Here is a 23,049-nt window from a genome sequence, read left to right as displayed (position 1 = left end):
AATACTAAAATCCCATTTAAAGGAGTCACAAATAATGTACCTGAACCATTGCCACAGGCAGAATCAGCCTATAACTCTAGTGAGATTAATATTACTGCTGCTGCCTTTACCAAAAATAATTTTCTCCATAACATATAGACCCTTAACATAAAACAAGCATTAAAAAAATGCAAACTATACAATTATGTGTAGTATATCCCCTAAATGCTCAGTTACCTTCCATTCAGCAAGTCAAAAATATTGTCCTTTTTCTGGTAAGGAGGATATGAATCATTCACTTTCAAGAACGCAGTTCCCTAAAGTGTCATAGGCTTGTTCTATTGGGTTGAATCAAACTAATTAACTCCTAGTGTCACAAAAAGAAAAAGGAAACCAGAAATCTCCACAATCATTCATAACTGGCTGAATTCAACTTTTTAACCCTAGATGAGAAGACTTTTTAAGAGTTACCTCTAATTAAAGAAATACTTATTATGAACAACCCCAGGCCTCACAAAATTAATTAGGAAAACAAAAGCCAATTCTTCAAGTTAGAAAATGATGAGAAATGTAAGTTGTCCCAATCCTTCTCAAATAATTATCTATGACAGATCCGGATGAAACCCACTTTAATTACAGCATGCGATTATATAATGCAGCCTTTTTGTATTTTCTGGCTGATTGCAATCATGTAATTTCAAATCAAGAAGATGCTTTACAGACTACATCAGGCATTTCTCTCCTTACAAGTGAAACCAAAGCTCGAAAGGTTGAGGTCACAATGAAGAAAAGGCTGATTAGAATCCAAAGTCAGTCTCTTGACAAAAGAGACCCAAATGTGTCCCTCCTACAATGCTGCCTCAATGACTGTAGAGTCAAGGAACCAGAGAAAATGGTTCATGAGAGAAGGGGAAATAAAATGGGATCTAGAAAACTAACACAAAATCTGCATCAGGTCTTCGAATCTTTTTCTTTATTACCTTACAGAAAATGGCATCTTTATTTCCCCTAGTTAGAAATACACATTAAAGAAAAGTAGCCGGGGCTCTCACGTCTAGTTTCTGAGAATATGAAAAGCTTCCCACCAAGCTGTAAAAAGACTAGAAAATTCAACAGGTGTGTACAAACACATGCACTTACATCCACATGAAGCCAGAGGCCATGCCTCCCACAGATGTCAGCTATTTCATCTAGAGGATCGAAGGCTCCCAGCACAGTCGTACCAGAGGTGGCACAGACCAGAAAGGGCGCTCCTCCCTGTGAGAAGATCCACACAAGAACTGTCAGCACCACCACTAAATCTGTCCCTGTAGTAGGGTGGTCAACACGATGGTCACGCATCCAGAAATTTATCTGGGGTTGGAGATGATCATTAATTCAATGAGCGTTTTTAAACTTTTCCAGTATATGGCCTCTTGTCACTTTAAACAGGTAAAAGAAACTGAGAAAATGCTACGACATTAGCAGTCCTTTGTCCCGACTCAGTACGCATCCTATTTTTCTTCTCACTCTCTTCCTGTAGTATTTTCTGTACTACAGATTTCCCAGATAGAAAGTGAATAACCTCAACAGTGATGCAAGCTGACATTCTGTGTGACCCCTGCCCCTTCCTGGGGAGATTCACCGGGGCCTCTGCACCAGCATTGCTATGCTTCTCCAACAAAAAACAGAACAGAACTGGAAGACACACAGCTCCAGGCTGATCTGCTTATAAAGTAAGTGCAGTTACAAAATAATGAATGTGCTCGGGTACACGTGTGGTATCAGAGGGGATGAGGGTAACCCACCTCCCTGCAATATGCTCTCCAAAACTTGGTGCTGTACAGAAATCTTTAGGCTGTGTTAGAAAAGAGAAGCTGCATCACACCTACCATTTATTCTCCCTCTTACAGCTGACAACTGTAGAGTGAATAGGTGTCAGAGGAAAATGGGGAGAAAGGGGAATGGAGAACACATGCAGAGATGAATGGCAATACCAGCCCAGTTGGGTGGGCAATGTGCCCCCTAAGGAACTTGAAGGAGGGGTTTCCACATAGACCCATTGCAGCGCATCGGCAGAGATGTGTTACACACTGGGCAAGTGCCTTGGGGGCACTTCCATAGACTTTCCAACAGATTCCCAACCGACCTGCAGATAATGTTGGGGGTGTGGGAAGCAGGGAGAACTCTAAGATTCTAGACCACCTGAGGAATAAGGGGTAAGAATATTTACTGCCTATAAAAGTCATTTTACTTCCATTCAGGATGGAGTCTTTTTTTCCTCAGTGTTACCTTGAAGTACAGTTGCTCTCGCAATATTATTTTATGTCCTGTATAATGTCAGGGTTGTTCCTTTTGAACCAGGCTCATTCCAATTTAGCTGCTCTCTGGTGGAAAGAAGTAATTTTCTGTCCCAAAGTGGAGCAGAGTGAGGACCCTTGGTCCACATCTTTACTTCGAGATGCATAGGAATTAAGGTGATGGTACACAGTGAATCCATTTGCCACTTGGGGAGATGGTTGTGACTCCTGGAATCCAGTCCTCTCAAACCTCATAGAGCAGGGTCAGTAGATGATAGAGCCCCTGGGGAACCATGGGCTTTGGGAATTTTCCACATGCTTAACTACCAACAGATTATGTCTTTCTCATGTCAGGGTCCTAAATGAGGTGAGACCAGGTTTACATGAATCATTAAAAGCAATAGAAAAAGTAATTCACTAAAACCATTTCAGGTGTCTTTAATGTTTGAGCTTTTCCTCATAAACAATATGACATCCTGACAGGTGTGAGAAAATACCTCTGCAAGCTATTATAGCCTATTAATGAGTTTTCCTCACCTTTTTTTTTCTTAACCATCTAGCCATAAATATCAGGCCCAGAAATGAAACCTTTACCATCTGGATATAACTTTCCAGATTTTTTTTTCTAGTCTCATATCTCATGCTATTCACGAGGAAGTTCAGTGGGAATAGTACTATGCTTCCTATAAGCTGTATTCCCTAAGAAAGTTGACAATGTCAAACACTCATACTCAAAAATACTCGCAAATATTCAGTGATTGCACCAGTTTGATCTTTTCAGAAGCCCTTCTGTGGTTTTTTGCCATCTTTGTAACCCTATCAAGGTCAACACTTAACAGATTTTTAATGGATTGTTGTTGGGCAGGGAATGGAATCCCAGCCAAAAAGAAGTCAATACATTATTCCCTACATCTGTAACAATACGTTAAAAGCTTGGAACAGCACAGCTAGGTCTGAACCACTGAGAAGAATAAACTCGTCATCAGTCATTATTATCTCACAATGGATGCAAAGTTTGTCCTTGATGAATCCAGGCTCAAGTTGTCACTGACTTTAAAGAAAACGGAGCAAACATATCAACGCCAGCCCCACTGCCCTACTTTTAAATGTGCCTGAAGCAATGCTTACTCTTTGAAAATTTCTCTTTTCAGATTCTCCACTTGAGGATATGTTAGCTCCAGTACTTTCATTGTCCAAGCAGACAAAATCGTGAACAAAAATAATAATGAGTGTAGTGAAATAAAACCCATCAACTACACTAGAAAATGAGCTCTTGATAATACTAAAGAAAAAAAGAGAGAAAGAAAGTTGTGGCTACCTTTAGGGGAGGCTAGGCCACTAGCTCACTGTTCTGAAAATTGGTAAATAAGGGAAGAGAAATCAAATATTTAACCCGCTTTGCTTGTGCCAACTGTTTCCTTAAGAAATTAAATAAGGATGAAGGGATGTTGTTCTTCATAGTAGTATGCCTGCCAATAAATAGAAGGAATGAGAGAATGAACAAGGACATCACCTAACGAAATATTGGGCAGACAGTGATCATCAACGGCTGCAAAAATTCATGGGGTGAGAGGAGGATGCCAGGCTCTGTAATAGATGGGCTGGCAATCCCCGAACCCGTCAATCAATGTCGTCACAAAAGGACAGTACGTCACCCACAAAACCTTCTTTGTAAAAATTCCAATCTGAATCTCACTGAGTCTCAAGATCTAACTGCCAAAGTACAGGAAATACAGAGAATGAATGCAGTGGTATAGGCACTTCATTCTCAAATTGCTGTGATCTACAAAATCTGTAATGTGGAAAACTCTATAGGATAAAGGACTAGGTTTCCTCAACAGATCAACTGCAGGGGAGAAAAATGAGGAGGCGGAAGGTAGAGATTAGAATCAACCCAAAGTAGCATAGGGAGCTTTATGAATCCTTATTCAAACCAGGCAACTATTTAAAAAATGGGAAAATTTTAACATGGAGTGAATATTTGACGATACTGTGAAATTATTTCTTATAATGGTATTATGGTTTTTTAACAAGAGAGAGTACACATCTCTTAAAGAGACACTGAACTATTTATAGACCAAATGATATGATGTATGGGATTTAATTCAAACTAGTGGGAAAGCAAATCTAGTGGTGGTGGGAGGGAATGGGCGTAGGTGAAATAGAGCATAAGCTCAATTGTGGAAATTGCACAGTGGATATATGGAGCTCATTATATTAGTTTTGTATGTATTTGAAATTTTCTATGAAGTTGAAGGTTAAAGAAAGAAAGAGAAAAAGAGAGAGGTGGGTGGGGAGGGAAGGAGGAAGGAAAAAAAGGAAGGAATCAGATAAAGCATATAAAAAGCACAATCAATATTCCCCACCAAAGCATTAATGACATAAAGAAAGTTCCTTTTGATAAGAGCTTCTATAGAAAAAGATAAAACTAAATTTTAAAAAGAGATAAAATTAGAACTCAGTATCTGTGCTTCACATTACAAACAGGATATACGGTAGAATTTTACCCGAGTCAAAGAAATCTGATAATTTGAACTATCAGACAAGTATCGAATCTACTTGTCATTGGAATTTCTTTTAAAATAAGATAAAGGTAGATCTAAGGACGTGCACCTGAAGCCAGTATATCTGCAGTAAAGGCAGAATTTTTTAAGTATGGAATTTCAAACTGAATACAACTCTAAGATGCTCCAGAGGGGGTGATTTTTTATGAAAAAAAAATACATAAAGTGTAAAGTAACAGAAATATAATATTAAACATACATATAAAACCAAAAGAACCCATCTCCCTCAGCGCGTGGACTCCTGTGAGGAGAGATACATCACAGCTCAGAAGCTGGGCGTGTCATCCTTCAGCAGTCACATCTGACTTTGTCACTACCTATTGGAAGCTGCATTAGCAGAGGGGACTGCGGTGGGAGGGGAGGGAAGCCTCGAGCCAAAGTCATCTACTCCAGGAGGCTTTTGGTCCAAGAAGCAAGATGGCCGGCACGAAGACAATGACACATCTACAAAGCAGGTGTCAGGCTCGGCCTTACCTGGAGTATAGCAGGTGACCAGGGCCACGCCTGGCCTTCCCCAGCAGAGGACATGTCAGTTTTAACACCTTCTGGAAGCTGAGGAAGAGAGGACATTCTGCCAGAGCTGAGATTCAGACCCAGATCCAATAGAGATGGGCTCTGGGTGGAAGCAACCTGGGGGGTAGGCTGGTCAAGAAACCAGGCATCATTCTGAATGGCACCCAGAGAAAATGGTTCGGCCAGCAGAATTCTGAATCAGGAATTATGTAGGACTGTGGATATGGGGCCCTGGTTGGAGAGGCTGCGATCATCTTTTAAGGCTAAATCTCAGCAAGAATCCTGACTAGGGTGACGTCAGTGTTTTAATAAGCTCCGACCACCTGGGAATGAGAACATCCACGGACTCCACAGAACATAGAGAGCCAAGCACCTGGAAATAGAACATCTGTGAATGAGTTTCCCCACTTCAATTCTAGCATGCTCTCTCCCACACACAGAAACGGGCCTGGCTGCGCCCCCTCCCTAGCTCTCCTGCCCTCCCACCCAGACACATGTCCATGTTTGCTTTCCCTCTTTTTTGTCCCCGCACTCACCTCTTTTCTGGTTTGCCAGATTTGCTTCTCCAGTTCCTCAGGTATCATTTTACCTCTAAGAGACACAGATTTGAGACATTCAGTTGTGTTTCATAGCAAACAAACCATTGGTACTGCTTTTTAAAAAGTATGAAATTCCCCCTCCGCCCACCAAACTTCCGGATCCTGTCCCCATTACCTTCCATCTGTTTCCACAAAGCAAACATTCTCGGTACCAATCCCAAGAAAGGAGGCTGCTTTCTTCATGGAGTAATGACACTAAATTAAAAGGCACAAGGGGGAAGAGAGAGACATGAGTGCATAGCAGGAAAAATGTATTGTTTGTTATCTATATGGGTGTAAGTCATATGGCTGAGCCCAAGGTTTGGCACATTATTGCATAAAAGGGAAAGAAAGCAGTAATTTAATTGATAACATTAGTATAGTGTTGAGAGCACTGACTTTGGTTGGGGTCAGAGAAACCAGTATTTAACTCCATGTTTTCCCAGTTATAGCTATGGAAACTTGAACAAATAACATACACTCTCCAAGCCTCAACTTGCTAATCTACAAACGGGGCATGTTGATTCCTGCTTCACCTCCACATCGTGGAATTAAATGGGTTAACATACATAAAGAGCTTAGCATAGAGCCTGGTATAACAAACAAACTTGGTCACTGGAGGTTATTGTTTTCAATAACATCGAGAAAAGTTTCTCTCGGTGCTATTTGTCTGACTCAGTATTAATAGCAATAGAATCTAGTCCGCTGCTGACTCAAAACCCTCCAGGGAGTAAGCAAGACTGTCTCAAAAATTGTAATCACAGATCACAGAAAAACTTAATTATTTTCAAGAGTAAACAATGGGTTATAAATGCTGATGAGACACTTGACCGATCTTGTTTAACATGAATGTAAGACTGAAATTAGACATACAGAGAATGTGGCTAAAATCATAATAACAAAAGAAATAATTTATAGACACCTTATTTGATGCAGCCCTGGCCTGAATGGGGCTAACAGCTCTGGAATTAGGCCTGGTCTACTTCTGTTTGGGAATAGTATATGCTTTAGATTATTAGGCCTTTTCTTCCCTACTACATAAAGCCTATAAAATAATTAGCATTCAAACACTGGCAATGTCACTCTTTATACATTAGTGTGGACAGGTGGTCAATTAATTCTTTTCATGCCAGAAAAATGAAGGTGCTAAAGGACATTATTGTACCAAAAACCTTAGTAATTTAATTTGTAGATATGAATACATTAAAAGAGTAGTCATGCCTTCACACTTAACTTGATATATTCGCTCAAAATATGGTAATTTTTTTCTTCTTTTGTCAAGAGAGTTTTATTGGGAGCTCTTTTTTTTTTAACTGTAAAAATAAATGCAGAAGTAACACCATCAGGAAAAATGAAACCATCCTAAATAATTAATTTCCAAATAAAAAATAGGACACATCTAAAATGCCTGTAGGAGTTATTCATTTCAGGTTGTTTCAAGAACATATGCATTTTGAGGAGTAATAATGTACAAGAAAATGAAATTAATTCTCTACTTGCCATATCAGCCCACCATCACTAAGGCTACGTAGCTAAGGTGAATTCTTTCTCACCAGAGATCTGTGCTCTGACAACCACAGAGCGATTGATTTCACAATGATAAATAGTACTCTACTTCAATGGCATCTGCCAGTAAGGAGAACCATACAGGAAAAAATAGAAAGAAAAAAACAGCAAAACATCCCCAACAAATGGATTGGCTAAATAAAAAACTGGTAATAAGAATAAGAACAGCTTCAGGGAGCTCTCTTTGGGTACCTCAGGGTGAAGTATATAGTCCAATGTCAATCTCAAATGGATAGAGACAGATAGAAAAAAAATAGTCTAAACATCTGAAAGCATCAGAGGAGGAAAGAGCCATGGAAGGGCAAAAAAAGGAAGATGGCAATGCTTCAGACACGCTGAGAAGTTTCAAGGAAAGGAAAGACCTAGAAGGCTGGAGTTCAGAAGTAACAGCTGTATTTAGAAACAAATGGTGGCTGCCCCCATCACTGGCCAAAGATAAGTCAGTCCTTCTAAGACCCAGTCTCTCCCTAGGTTTCACTCGTGTACAGAAGACACAAGAATCCCAGTGGAATTTCATTTCTATAAAGATGAAACAGCAAGTGCCTACATAAAAGAATTGCATGGAAGTTTTCCTTTCTGGTTCCAGCAAGTAATTTTTTTCTGTGACCTTGGGTTTCCCAGTGAACTGCTCCTTTTCCCTCCTGTAGATGGTGTTCTGGACACATGGACTCTAGTGCCGACTAGTTTGACGTTCCAATTGGCTCCAGTGGTGGGGAGAGTGGGGCTTGTGAATGTCATGTGTTAGGGAACAAAGAGAAGGAACTACAGGGACTTCCCCGACAGCACCAGCTGGTTCGCTTCCTGAGGTGGAGCCTGAATCCAGGCAGACTACCCTGCTTGGCATGACCTCCTAAGCTGCCCCAGCTTGCCTACGGAGAATGCCTGCAATCACACCCAAACCCAGGTCAGTCTGGCCTCGATGGCAGGGCCACAAAGATGACAAGTAAATGAGGCATCACAGGTGCAGCATGTGGGGAGGTCGACCGTAAGCTGTGTTCTCCTTGCACCCAATCCCTCATCCACTGGAGAGGAATAGGCCAATTGGTGCTGCCCTGCAAGGTAAGAATTTTTGTCTCTCCTCACATTTTAGTGGCACACAGTGATCAGCGCTTTACACTGATTCTCAGAACCATCTGAATTACAAATCTAGGATTTCTATAAATTCAAGGAATTCACTCCTAAGCACTAACCAAACTACAGAGTTATCACTTTTATTGCTTTTCTCCAAAAGTTCCCTTCTCCAGGCTCCTGTTTAGCCTGAAGAGGCTACCTTGGTTATGTTGAGAGTGTAGGGGTCTCAGTCATGATCTTCCAGGTCTCCATGAAGAGTTGAATTAAAATCGAGACCCAAAGTATGCAAAACACCTTCAGCAGTGGGTGCCTATAGTCTGCATTTGATGGTGTGATGCAGAGATGGAGTAATTACCCTGGTTAATCTGGGGTGGCATAAAGACTGGAAAATGAAGACCACCTAATGAACAATACTGGGAAATAACCACGAGGCCTTGGGCCAACACCTACAAGAAAACGAGGGACGCATAGCAAAAAGATTAACATAGGGTTTAATTCTTTAATTCAGTTAAAAAAAAAAACTAAATAATGATTTGTTGTAATAAGGGGTGAAAATGGTCACTAAAATACAAATTAAAATAATGTAAATGATTTGACTTGAGTCTCTTTGGCAGAGCAGGGAAAGGAATGCACATTACAATGGGGAGTCTGGATGAATGGGGTGAAAATACGTATCAACACTATAGTGTGTTCAAAGTTGTGTTTTTCTGTGGAGTTTACATTCTTACGGGCTCAAGGTTTGTGTCCCCTCAAAATTCATGTGCTTAATCCCTTGTACTCCTAATGTGCTAATATTAGGTTTAGATTAAGTCATGAGGGCGAGACTCTCACGGGATTAGTACCCTTAGAAGACAGAGAGATCTCACAGCATCAAGCCTGAGCAGAGGAAAGGCCATGTGAACACAGTGTTCCACAAGACAGGAAGCTGGCTCTCACCAGACACGAATCTATCAGCGCCTTGATCTTCGACTTCCTGGTCTCCAGAACTGTGAGAAATAAATGTCTGTTGTTTAAGCCAGTCTTTGATGGCAGTCAGAGCCAACTAAGACACATATCTAATTCTTGTCTTTCTGGCTCCATCTTCTGCTGGCAAGTTAGCCAAAGCATATACTTGACCTCTTTTTGCATATATATCTCTCTATCAGAGATTTAAAAAAATACTTAGTTCTGATTTCAACACTGCATGCAAATTCAATTTCTTTTTACTCCCAATTTGCATTACTGATCTTTCCCAAGCCTAATCTTTATTCCAAGCTTCCATAGAATTCCTTCCCCCTTTCCAGGACAGTTGTTCCAGAAAAGAACTCTAGTAAGCTTTAAACCAAATGAAGAATGAGAAATGCAAATGCAAAAGCAAAAACACTGAGCTGATGGCAGGGGTCCTATTTAATCAGCCTTCCCAGGAGGGGAAATAGCAATTCAAGTGCAGGAGGGACTTTGCATTTCTGACACATTAGGGTTCCTCGAACTGAAATAGCAGGATAGGAGAACTCTGCTTCATAATAATCCCAAATAACCAAGTATTTTTGCCAGATGTTGGGAATATTCCTATTCTTCTTTTGATACAGAAAAAGGTCTTGTAGGGAAGGATCTCAGGTGGCTGAGTCAAGAGCCTCAGACTAGATGACTCCTCCCAGTTGCCCCCCAATACTTAGTGCCCACTCTGCCCTTAGGGCTGCGTAACCAGAGCCAAGGTCCAAGAGGGCAAGAGAAAAACATGGGGGTGGCCAGGTTTCCTTTCACTGCCGGCATCTTTGTGCACAGCTTATCCTTTTGCAAAACTAAAATAACTGTTGCTTTTGAAAGAAAATAAAAGATACAGGAAAGCCCAGCTAGAAATAACAAACAATATTCAGATTTTGCCTGACTCATGTGTTTGACAGGAGATCTAGGATTATCACAGAAGGTACAGAAGCTAAACTCTTCCTGCCAGGGATGTGAGGAAGAAGCAGTGAGGAAATGGACAGAGGCATGCACTGCAATCACACCAAAAAAGGAAAGGAAAGACCAAAATCTCTTCCAGATAAGACTGCACGTAAGCTGTGCCATCTAGCCTATCCCCATTATTAAAGCTGGACCGTTTTCCTCCTCCTACCTACCATGTGCCAGATGCTACTTCATGTGTGTATTAACTCATTCAGTATTTGCAACAACCCAGGAAATGGTGACTACTAATTTTACATGGCTACTGGGTTGCTTTAATGGCCCCAAATTGTTCCTGCTCCCTGTGACTTGGCAAAGTTGAGTCTCCTTAAGAGGTGGGGTCTGTTTTCTCACTTCCTGGATCTGGGTTCCTAGAGGTGACTTAGCTTTACCAAGAAAGTGAGGTAAACCTGTGCCCATTCTGAACCAATGACTCCAGAGGCCTGGTGTGTTTCCATGGTGCGCCATCACCATGACAACGCACCTGGCCAGCCTACTGGAGAATGAGAGACCCAGGGACAGAGAGGACTCTCTGGAGTCATCCCAGCCAAACAACCTGGAGGTCAGCCATCGGCCAACCAACCGGCAGACACGGAAGGGAACCCAGCCAAGAGCAGTGGAATGGCCCCAGTTAGCCCAAGACCTGGGAGCAACAATTTAACTCCAGCTCTGTGGCCCCTGATTTGGGGATAAGGAAAGTAAAATGAGAGAGGGGACTGTGTCAACATCCAGTTTTTCCTCTTGAAAAACCCTTGTGTTAGACATTCAAAGCAATCCATTTTACAAGGAAATGTGAGTCTTCTGACACAGCTGAGATCAAGACAGGTCATCTAAGTTCTAATAAATAAGATATTCAAAGGAGAGATTCAAAGAAAGAGATAGCACTTTCAAATTAACTGTTCTCTTTTCTCACAGAAAATGTTATGGACTATAAATTTTAAATAAAAGTGGTGTTCAAAATTAGGGGATCAGGGGTTATAATATCAAGCCCATCAGAATTTCTTTTGGAATAAAATATGATGTTATATGAAGGCATATTAGTCACACATGGCTAGGATAAAAGCACATTAGGAGACCCCAAACAAATAAGCCCTCTTAGATAATGCACTCTCAGAAAATCTATATCTGATATCAAAAATAATTTTTTACCTCTGCAGACGTGAAAAGGATTAATCTTGGCAACCCAGACAGCCCCTTTTCCTTAATATCAGGACAATATTTGTATCTAGCTAAATTCATTGCATACATATTGGACACTGAGCCACCTGCAAAAACAAAATTGAAATGGCATGTTTACAGGATGAAGTTACAGCTCCCTTAGTGCCGACTATAGTGAGAAACATGAACGGCTTGTGGCTGCCCTCGTCTAAAGGCAAATCACTGAGGAAGTCATCGGAACACCATGCCCCCATCCCATTACTCTTACACGCTACGTAATCTCCAATACCAGCGATTTCCAATCTCAGCCAGAGATAGAAGTTTTGGGGTATTCTCTCATTCCAGAGGTTTTCCAAATAGAAAGTTTCAATCTAAGGACACAGGACTAATACCCAAGCCCCCATTGTTAGAAGTATTCTTTCTGTCTGTCATTGGATTGATAAAATGACAATCATCTCTGGTCTGAAAAAAGGACTTGTAGGATAAACAAAATGCGATTCAGAGAAAACTTCTCAAGTAAAATTGATTGAAAATTTTGGAAAAACTTACCATGGCCCTTCCCAACTCCCGGCAGCAGACAGATTTATTTGTGTTGGAGGTAAGTCCTACATGGTAGACATCGCATTTGTTTCACATTTATGTCATTTGTTTAGCATTTGTGCAAAATATTACCACTCTGGAAAAGGGCACAAGCTAAAATTTCACTAAATAGCATTATTAATATCCAACTTTTTGTAATGTGCAAATCTGCAAGGGGTTGTTCTTCATATAAGACATGACTACATTTTTAGATGCTCGTAATGGAAGGGAGATGGCAATAACTATCTGTACTTACCTGGGTTAAATATTCCATCCCCTTCTTTCCAGCCAATAAATTCAATCATTTTCTTCAGAACCGCTTCTTCCACTAACAGAAACACTGGGGACACCTCATACGTATAACTAGATAGATATAAAAAACACTTCACTTCTATGACTAGAGTCAAACCATCCCTTTGGTGTCCCAAGAAATGCACATAGAGTTTTATTAAACCAAGTGGCTGTAGGTGGGGTCCTTGGAAATTTATCCATTGGATATAGAGAAATACGTAGTCAGGGATAGTGCTAGTCACGGTTAGATAAATGCAAATAGCCGGTGCCCTTGGGGATATGCAAACCACTTCAGCAGTCTTAGTTTAGAGGAAACCTTCAATTCCACTGGGAGAAATAAAGGCAGTGCATCTGGATTCTTTGTATTAGCCATAAGCAGTGACCATTTTATTCTTTGGATGCTGGCTAAAGAAAAATCATTGTCATGGTAACCAGGTTTTTGAGGTTACTACTATGAGTACCCTAATGGTCAGCTCTAGGCATTCTACCCATTCATACCAGCCATCCTGAACCAGGGCTTCCTCCACCCCACTCCTGTGTTTGTACAAATGGGGAGCTCTCTGTGGGACGTCCCTGTGATAAGTTTACTGCAAAGCACTCCCCAGGTAGCCTGTCAATGAGGGGCTTTTTGCTCCAGGTTGGAACGCTGTTTTGTGTGTGGTGGAGGGAAAGCATTGTTAGGAACTGCCCCAGCTGCAGGGAGCCACCTTCTCCATGCTCACAACCTTTCCTCTGAGGTCCACACCTGATGAGTGGGCCACCGGGAGGGAAGTATAAAGGCCTGACCGTGAGGGCCCAACTCCAGACCACTCTGACAAATCACTGGACTTCCAGAGACCTCATGGAATCAGCTGAGATTGTCCCGGAGCCTGCAGGGCCCCTTGCCTCCTAGCTATGCCCACTCCTGCTTCTTTCCCCTCCCACCACCCATGCTGATCCCCAGGGCAGCCCTTGTAAACATCCTGCTCATTAAACTCCACTAGTGCAGCTTCCCAGGGAACCCAACCTGGGACAGTTACCATGGCTTGTTTTGTAATGTTTGAGTCTCTCCTTTCTCCAGATAACTTGAGGGCGACTAAATCTGTAATCTCCTTCTCTAACAATGAGGTGATTACATTAAACTGCATCTGAGTAAATGTGGACTCTAAATATGTAAGCTAAGTAGACACATTTGGATTTATAGTCCCATAATTTAATGCAATTATTTTAACATCTGGAAGGGACAACTTTGGGAAGGAGGCAAAGAAAGAAGAAGCAAAATAGGGAATCCTGACTATGTACCACCTCCCTATGTGCTAAACACTTTATAGACATTAAATCATTTTATAAACAATTTAGGTTCTATTTTCAACCATGCTAGGAAACCAGTTTACACATATCAAAAAGTGTGAAAAGGAAGAATGAATGTATGTGTATGAGTATCTACAAATATAAGTGAAAATAATCATTCACTTTTTTGTGAGAAAAAAGTTAATATTAAGCCTGTCTTTGAAAATCAGCTCAACTGCAAACTTGGGAATAGGCCTGGAGGTCGAGGAGAGGGCAATATAGAATGTTCTCATGGCCTGATCACGTTTTGAATGGATTGTTCAGCTTAGCGGCAATTTAATACATCAAAATCCTCTAAATATGTGAGCCAGAAGAACCCAGATGAGCAGTTAGAAAACCCAGAACAGACAAGGAAAGGTTCACGGGGCTGTGCAATTTTATTGTCTCTTTTATTGCCTCTTCTACCCATTGTGACCTGGTATCATCTAGCATTACTCCACTAAAAATCCCAGAACTGAAGTCAGCATTGACATCACGTTGCTAATTCAGGGGATGTTTTTAGTTTTTGTCTTAAATACTCGGTGACGTGTGGCTCTGGATACACTCTCCTTCACGGCTTCCGTGCCTCCCTGCTTGATTTTCTCCTTCTCTCTCCCCACGGTAGGCTGATCTTAACCATTAAATATTAGGTGTTCTCAAGGCCCAGTCCTAGGCCCTCTTCCCTCCTCGCTCTATACTCTGTCCTGCAGATAGGGTTTCTCCATCTCCTGGTTTGTTTTTATTCAAAATGTCTCCATCCTGCTCATTAAAATAATTTTCGGGGCTTTGAAAATATATCAGTGCCTGGGACACACTGACAGAAATTCAGATTTAATTGGTCTGGGATGGCACTCAGGCCTCAAGAGATTTTTTTAAAGTTCCCAGATTGATTGTAATGAGCAGGATAGGGTTGGGAATCCCTGACTTAAGGAATCCCATCCATGCCCACTATTTCAACTACATGATTCACCAATAACTTCCAAATGTATACCTTCCACACAGATATTAGAATTTCAGCCTGTATGTCTCTCAGCTTGGTTGATACATACTTTTGGGTAACCTGAAATCACTGCAAACTCAAATGCTCACAATGGAAAATTGAAGCCTTCCTCTTGCCTTTTTCACCATAGACTTGAAAACCGGCCCTCTCTTCCACTGCCTCTTATTTCAGTGAATGATGCAACTATCAACCCAGCTATGAAAGCCAGAAACCCACACATCACGTCATAAACCTCCCTGGTCCTTATTTCTAAAAACCACTACATTTCCGGTCCTTTCTGTTTTACCTTTTAAACACATGTTTTTCCTCTCTATTCCCACCAGTTTCATCTAAGTCTAAGCTACTATCATCTCTCACCTGTCTAAGGTAATGCCCCCATAACTGATCCCCTCCAATCCACTTTCCTTATTTCCACTGATATTTTAAATAAACAAATGGCACCTAATGATTTTAAAACCCTCAATGTCTTTTCATTGTACTTAAAATAACTCATAAACATTGGACTGCTGGGTCCTGCATGTCCAGCTCCTACCTATCTCTCCAGTCCTGTTAACTCCCCCTAGATTTCATAATGCCCACATTGAACTTTCATTTCCTAGTGTATGTCATTCTGTCTCCCACCACAGGGCCTTTGTACTTGCTGCTCCTTCCATTTTGAACTCATCCCTCCCCTCTTCACCTAGCTAATGTTTACTTATCCTTCATCTCTTAGCTGTCACTTCCTCAGAGAGGACTGGCCTGAGCTCCCAATTAGGAAAAAACTGTCCCATTTATATTTATAGTATTATGTACCTCTCCATATGAGAGTTGGTATTTTACATTCATTTGTGTGAATCATTTCAAATAATTTTCATGGAGCACCTTTATCTCACTAGATTTTTTGCTTTGTGAAGGCAAAGTCAAGATTTGTTTTTACACAAAGTATCTCTGCAGCATTTAGCACAAACATGGCTTTTCATGTAGGAGTGAATAAAAAGTTGCTTCATCAATCTTCTTATCTGTGGAGTGGCAATAAACATCTTATCCATCTCACGGTACAGCTATCAAATCAAGTAGCTCTTTAAATACTGCTAAGTGTCACAAAATTATTCCATCATTTATGATGACACTGCACAAATGAAACCATCAAACAGAAATTCGTGAAATAAAATTTGTCTACTTAAAAAACATCTCTAATCCACGTTTAGCATAAAATTCCAGTAAAATAGTACTTACACACTTGGGTTTAATGCTTCTGTCATAAATCGGGCCACCAAGGAGTAATAATCAAGTCCAGCATACAACTGGTTGAAAAATCTTGGATGGTCTGTGAATTTAAACAAAGTATTCATCCACACAGCAATAAATAGGAAAAAACTATATATTGATACAGCAATAACATAAATGACTCTTTCAGACAATGAAAGCAGCCAGATACAAAAGTATGTACTGCCTGGTTCCAGTTATATGATATTCAATATCAGGCACAGCTGATCTATGGAGACAGAGGTTAGCATTCTGGGTACCTTTGGGAATGAGATATTGATTGGTAAGGGACTTGAGGGAGCCTCTGGGGTGCCAGGAATGGTCTATATCTCAATCTTGGTGATGGTTACTTACACACAGATATGTACATGTTCATCGAACTGAGCACTTAAGATTTTTTCCACTTTACTCAATGTAAATTATAACTCAATTTAAAAAAAAGCATTCAAAATCGAATCATGTATTAAGGGAAACAAATGTTGAAGACCTATCTCAAGGCCTTGTCTATGGAAAAATAATATGTTTCTAAGCAAAACCTGGGCATTCTTTCAAGAGCTTTGGTGGACCCGATCCTTTTCTCTCTACAACTAAGATCCTTAGCAGAGCCATTGATAAATGGGTCATTTGAACAGCTTTCCCAACTACCAAAGACTGCTACCTTTGTCTCCTGAAAAATATCGATATTAACCTCTCTAACATTAAACGCATTTCACTCACCAACAGGGTTAACGCCAAGCTACCTGGCGGTGAGAGGCCTTTGTCTTTTCATACTGGACCGTTTGTCATAGTGCAACTGGCATTATGTAGAGGGAGTAAGATGTGACTCATCATGCCGCCTACATAAGCTTTCTGATTCAGCTTCAAGGCAGTAGCCTTTAACACTCAAACAAGCTCGGCTCCCACCTTCTATTTTTTCCCCTCTCCTATAAAAGGTCTCAGAAAGGTTCTTGGCTTTACGTAGTGTGAATATTCACACCAAACACCAGGCTAACTGACTTGACATTCTCAATCACAGTACGCCCAGCACGGTAAGGAACAAAGAGGCAGGAGGTCTATTTCTAAATGTGCGCACTCAGGAACCATTTTACTTAGTGACCTCTCATTACAAGTTAGAGCACTCGGGTTCAGGTTTTCCTGAATACAGGAAACGACAGAAGTCTCAAAAGAAAATGTCTTTTCAAATAAAACATGGAGAACGTCCTTTAATCCAGCAAAGGAAATCAGACATAGCTATGCGTAATTTTAATATTTTTTTTAGGTCTGTGTTAATTTATGATTGATTTCCATGGTAACATTATGGAAAATATCCAGTAAACTGAAAAATCCACTGCATTAAATGTCATTCTACCCTTCTGACATGCACTATAATAATAAGATATGTATCTCTGCTTTTGAAATGCTAACTGGATTTTTGATACATACACCAGACTTTCCCAAGGGAATCTAAACCAATTATTTTTAGCCAGGGTTTTATTATGTTCTTTCCACTAAATTTAGCTCAGTGTCAAAATTCACAAAGCGTAATGCCTGTATAGTCCTGAGCGCTAGATTACCTCTATATCACACAGACAAATGCATATTTTGGAAAGGTCTTCTCCTACTTTTGAAACTTGTTCACTGGGCACATAGGATATCAACAATCAATTGGATGAGTATTTGATCACAAGACTAGTACCATGTTACTGCATTTACAAAGATTCAGAGTAGCTAAGCATTATTATATAAGTTTGACAAAAAGAGCTTGCCATGTATTCATTTTTCTTACACCTCCTAAAGGTTTTCATTTTTTGATTCTGCTAGATTTAATGAAATAATTTGGTAATTACTAACTGCCAAGAGTTAATTAGTATCTTCCTCATAAATCTATCCCTATGTCCCTTTGGAACACTTTTTTTCTTCTTGCATATGTTGGGCCATCAAAGACTTAAGATCCCTTAACAAATTATATGATCAAAATATCACTTGCTAGTGTGGACCAACATAAGAAACAATGAGTAGCAGTCATAATATATGGGCTTTATTGTAAGTGGAGGGTGGAGATTGCCAAGGAGCAGATAATATTTATGTATGACCATTAACACCAACAGTTTTTCTATAGATTTATCTCTGGCAACAAATCTGTACTGGGATTAAAAACTTCACTGTGAAAATATCAGAACCACTATTTTTTGATCCAGGTTTCTCATCCCATACACATTGTCATACTCCACTTTACTAAGAGGTAAATACATGCTTAAGAAAATGTAAGAACTTGTTAGAGGTACAGAGAAAGGAAACAAATTTAAGCTCTTACTAGTTTTGACGCTGTAGCGTATGACATCTTGGCAGAGTCCCAACAGCCTGTGGTGTGGCTCTCCTGTGTCTCTCATCTCCAGATCAAGGAGTTGTTTCAGCTGTTCAGGAGACCGCCATTCACAGACCTGGAGATTCAGCGATGGCACAGTTAGCTGGGCACCCACCAGGGCCAGGTGTTGAGAGGATGCTAGAAGCAGGGACCCTCCCTGTATGAAACTTCTGGACAAGTGGGAGAGACAGAGATTCAAATGTACAGCCATGGTTCAGCGTGATAAAAGCTATGATGGTAATGCGGATGTCATGGGAACAACTGAGGAACCCCATATTAGATTCAGAAGGTCAAAGATTTCCTGGAGGAACTGACACCTAAGTTGTTGCAAAAAATAAGAGTAGAGAGAGCCAAGCAAAGATTAGGGGACGGGGTGAGGCAAGGGGCCTTGTAGGTGAAAGTTACAGAAGTAACAAAGTTGAAAGGTAAGGAGCTCATGGCACATCTGTAGAATGAAGTGAGTTTGGTGTGGGTTGAACATGGAATTTGAGGAAAAGAGAGACCAGAAGTAAAGTTGGAATACTGAAATAATGTCCTAACTAGTTTTAAGTCATTGTAAGGACTTTGGATTTTACTCTGAAAGAAATAAGGATCTACTGGAGGTATATGAACAGAAGAGTGACCATGGCTTAAAAGGACCATTCTGGATGATGGCTGCTAGGTTGATAGACTATGGTATATGAGGAAAGACTAGTTAGGATCCTGCATAACCTGCTTCCCCTGGAGGTGTTCCTCTCTAAGTCTCACCCAGACTACTCCCCTCCTGGCTGACCTGTCCTGCCACTCTGGCCTCCCGCTGTTCCGTAAGTGCACCAGGCACACTCCCATACTCCCACCTTAGGGCCTTTGCACAGGCTGTGCCCTCTGCCTGGACAGCTCCTCCCCTAACATCCTTATAGTTAACTTCCTCACTTCTTTCAAAACTTTGCTCAAATGTCATTTTCTCAGTGACGGCAATCTTGACCCCTTATTTAAAATCACAGGCTGCGCATTACCCCATCTCTATCAGTTCCTTTTTTCCATTGCACTTATCACCTTTTAACATACTACGTAATTCATTTATTATGTTCTACATAATCTCCATGGGAGCAGAGAGGTCTGTTTGTTTGCTCACTAGTCCCAAGTAACTAACACAGAGCCTGCCACATACGAGACACTCAGTAAAGATGTGATGAGTGAATGAACATATAAATGAATGAAGAGATACACAAGACTCAGATCATGACAGTTTTTTTGTGGCAGGTTACAGAGTCTGAACTTGACTCTCAGAGACTCATTGAAATGTTTGGGACAGGTGAATGATATGATCATATTTGTGTTTTGGACAATAGCTTTAGTTGCTTTGCAGACTCAAATAACGTGAGAAATAAGAGGTTGTTCTAACAAACCAAGCAAGAGAAGGAGGTAGTGTGGATATGGGTAGAAGCTATAGGAATGAAGTATTTCTGGAGATTTTTAAAATGCAGAATCAATAGAACTTGTAAATCAATTACACAGTAAGGATAAGGGAGAGGGATGGGCCAAGGACGATCCTGAGGTCTCTAGCTTGCACACATGGGTTGATAGTGGGAATGGAAAGAGGAATCTGGTTGTGGGTGAGGTGCAGATGATTAGTGTTGAGCGTATTTAGTCTAAGGCCATTCAGAACATCTACAAGGGGTGTAGCAGTTGGTCTGGAACTCTGTGAAATAACCAGGCACAGAGTTCCAGGCAGTCACTCTGATAATATAACACGGATGACATAGCTCAGTGAGAAACTATACCTAAGAGGAAAAGATGTAAAATATCACCTGGGCAACACCAACATTTAAGAAATGGGCAAAGAGAGAGGAGCTCATTTGTGAGGTGGAGGACAAACCAGAAGGCAGGGGAAAACTTACAAGAATTTGGTGCTACTAAAATAAAGAAAAAAGAATGATTTAAGAAGGACAAGATGGTCATCACTGTCAAATTCTTCTGAGAAGGCAAGTTAGATAAAGGCTGAGTTCTCATGGATTTATCAACAAGGAGGTGTTCTTGGCAAGAGTAGTTTAACTTAGAGAGGTGGGAGTGGAGGCCAGATTGCAGTGAAGTGAGGATGTAGGAGGTGAAGAAATCAAGGGAGGGAGGGAGGGAGGGAGGGAATGTAGACAATCTTTAAAAAATTTGGCTGTGGAGGGGAGGAGAGAGACAGGGGAGAAACAGGAAGTTAAGAGACTGAGAGGTGGGAGATTTGGGGAAGCAGGAGGCAATACCAAATTGTAAAAGAAGCATGAAATTAAACTCTGATGTTAGAACCACAAAAGGTAGAGGCCAATCAAAAGTGACTGAGACAATCCAAAGTAATGACAACTGATGCTGTATGATACTGTGGGTTCGGTTCCAGACCACCACAATAAAGTGGTAACATAATAAAAGTGAGTCAGATTATTATTTTTTTTGGTTTCTAAGTGCATATAAAAGCTCTGTTTGCACTATGATGCAGTGTATTAAGTGTGCAATAGCATTATGTCTAAAAAAGCAATGTACATAATTTCATTTAGAAATACTTTATTGTTAAAAAATGCTAACCATCTTCTGAGCTTTCAGCACGTTATAGACTTTTTCCTGGGGGAGGGTCTTGCCTTGGTGCTGATGGCTGCTGACTGGTCGGGGTGGTAGTTGTTGAAGGTTGGGGTGGCTGTGGCAATTTCTTGAAATAACACAACAGTGAATTTGCTGCATGGATTGATTCTTCTTTCATGAACAATTATTCTGTAACCATGAAATGCTGTTTGATAGCTATTACCCACAGTAGAACTTCTTTCAAAATTGGAGTCAGTTCTCTCAAACCCTGCCACTGCTTTATCAACTAAGCTTATGTAATACTCTAAATCCTTTGTTGTCATTTCAACCATCTTCACAGAATCTTCACCAGGAATAGATTCCATCTCAAGAAACCACTTTTCTTGTTCATCCATAAGAAGCAACTTCTCATCTATTCAAGTTCTATCATGACGAGGTGGCAGTTTAGTCACAGCATCAGGTCCTACTTCTAATTCTAGTTCTCTTGCTGTTTCCACCACATCTGCAGTTCCTTCCTCCACCAAAGTCTTGAATCCCTCAAAATTATTCCTGAGAGTTGGAATCAAGTTCTTCCAAACTCCTGTTTATGTTGATATTTTTCCCATGAATCATAAATGTTCTTAATGGCATCTAGAATGGTTAATCCTTTCCAGTAGGTTTACAATTTACTGTGCTCAGATCTAGCAGAGGAATCACTGCATTCAGCAGCCGTAGCCATACAAAATATACTTCTTAAATAATAAGACTTGAAAGTTAAAATTACTCCCTGATTCATGGGCTGCAGTTTGGATGTTGGGTTAGCAAGCAGGAAAACAACTTTCATCCTGCTGTTTATCATCAGAGCTCTTGGGTGACCAGGTGCACTGCCAATGAACGGTTAATAGTGGGAAAGCAATTTTTTTCTGAAAAGTAGGTCTCAACAGTGGGCTTAAAATACCCAGTAAACCATGTTGTAAACAGATGTGCTGTTGTCCAGCCTTTGTTGTTCCATTTACAGTGTGGAACACAGGCAGAGTAGATTTAGCATCATTCTGAAGGGCCGTGTGGTTTCAGAATGGTAAAAGAGCATCGGCTTCAACTGTAAGTCATAAGCTGTATCAGTCCCTAGCAAGAATCAGCCTGCCCTTTGATGCTCTGAAGCCAGACACTGACTTCTCTTCTCTAGCTATGAAAGTCCTAGATTTAAAAGGCCATTTCATCTACATTGAAAATCTGTTCTTTAGTGTAGCCACCTTCAGTAATGATCTCAGCTAGGTCTCCTGGATAACTTTCACATTCCCCATGAGCACTTGCTGCTTCTCCTTCACTTTTATGCTATGGAGGCAGCTTGTTTCTTTAAACCTCATGTACCAACCTCTGCCAGCTTCACATTTTTTTCTGCAGCTTCCTCCCTGCTCTCAGCCTTCATAGAACTGAAGAGAGTTAGGATATCATTTCTGCCTAAGGGAATGTTGTGGCTGGTTTCGTCTTCTCCCAAAACCATTAAAACTTTCTCCATTTCAGCAATAAGGCTATTTCACTTTCTTATCACTCATGTGTTCAATGCAGTAGCACTTTTAATTTCCTTCAAGAACTTCTCCTCTGCATTCATAACTTGGCCAACTGGTGCAAGAGGCTTGGCTTTCGGGCCTGGATCAGCTTTCAACATGCCTTCCTCACTAAGCTTAGTCATTTCTAGCTTTTGATTTAAAGGGAGAGACGTGAAACTCTTCCTCTCATTTGAACACTTGGAGGCCATTGTAGGGTTATTAATTGGCCTAATTTCAATATTGTTGCTTCTCAGGGAATAGGAAGGCCTGAGGAGAGGGAGACAGCTGAGGGAACTGTGGGTGGGTGGAGCAGTCAGAACACATATACATTTATTGAAGAGTTCTGTTTTATGTGGACACCATTTGTGGTGCCCCAAAACAATTACAATGGTCACATCAAAGCTCACCGATCACACATAACACACAATAATAAAAACGTGTGAAATATTGTGAGAATTACCAAAATGTGACACACAGACATGAAGTCAGCAAATGCTGTCAGAAAAATGGCACCAATACACTTGCTCAAACAGGGTTGCCACAAACCTTCAATTATAAAAAAAAAATCTGCAAAGTGC

The 23,049-nt window shown here is 40.7% G+C and overlaps 1 protein-coding gene across 4 annotated transcripts in view; it reads right to left on the bottom strand.

Moving 5' to 3' along the window:
- GADL1 (glutamate decarboxylase like 1) overlaps positions 1–23,049 on the bottom strand; it is a 158,384-nt gene that overhangs the window by 103,679 nt on the left and 31,656 nt on the right. Inside the window, exons 3-9 of one of the 4 annotated variants that reach the window (XM_036886156.2) lie at positions 18,348–18,474; positions 16,025–16,115; positions 12,467–12,573; positions 11,623–11,738; positions 6,050–6,129; positions 5,872–5,926; positions 1,120–1,236 (exon numbers count right to left, since the gene is read on the bottom strand). In XM_036886156.2, coding sequence (XP_036742051.1) covers positions 1,120–1,236; positions 5,872–5,926; positions 6,050–6,129; positions 11,623–11,738; positions 12,467–12,573; positions 16,025–16,115; positions 18,348–18,474 — 693 coding nt within the window. Of the gene's footprint in view, positions 1–1,119; positions 1,237–5,871; positions 5,927–6,049; positions 6,130–11,622; positions 11,739–12,466; positions 12,574–16,024; positions 16,116–16,771; positions 16,853–18,347; positions 18,475–23,049 lie in introns of those variants that run through there. The other 3 variants (XM_036886158.2, XM_036886157.2, XM_057491713.1) reach the window with 3 other exon arrangements.

This window comes from Manis pentadactyla, chromosome 14 (genome assembly GCF_030020395.1).
Source record: "Manis pentadactyla isolate mManPen7 chromosome 14, mManPen7.hap1, whole genome shotgun sequence".
In the NCBI taxonomy this organism is placed as follows: domain Eukaryota; kingdom Metazoa; phylum Chordata; class Mammalia; order Pholidota; family Manidae; genus Manis; species Manis pentadactyla.
The sequence above is the reverse complement of the archived record's forward strand: the minus strand, read 5'-3'. Positions and strand labels throughout refer to the sequence as shown.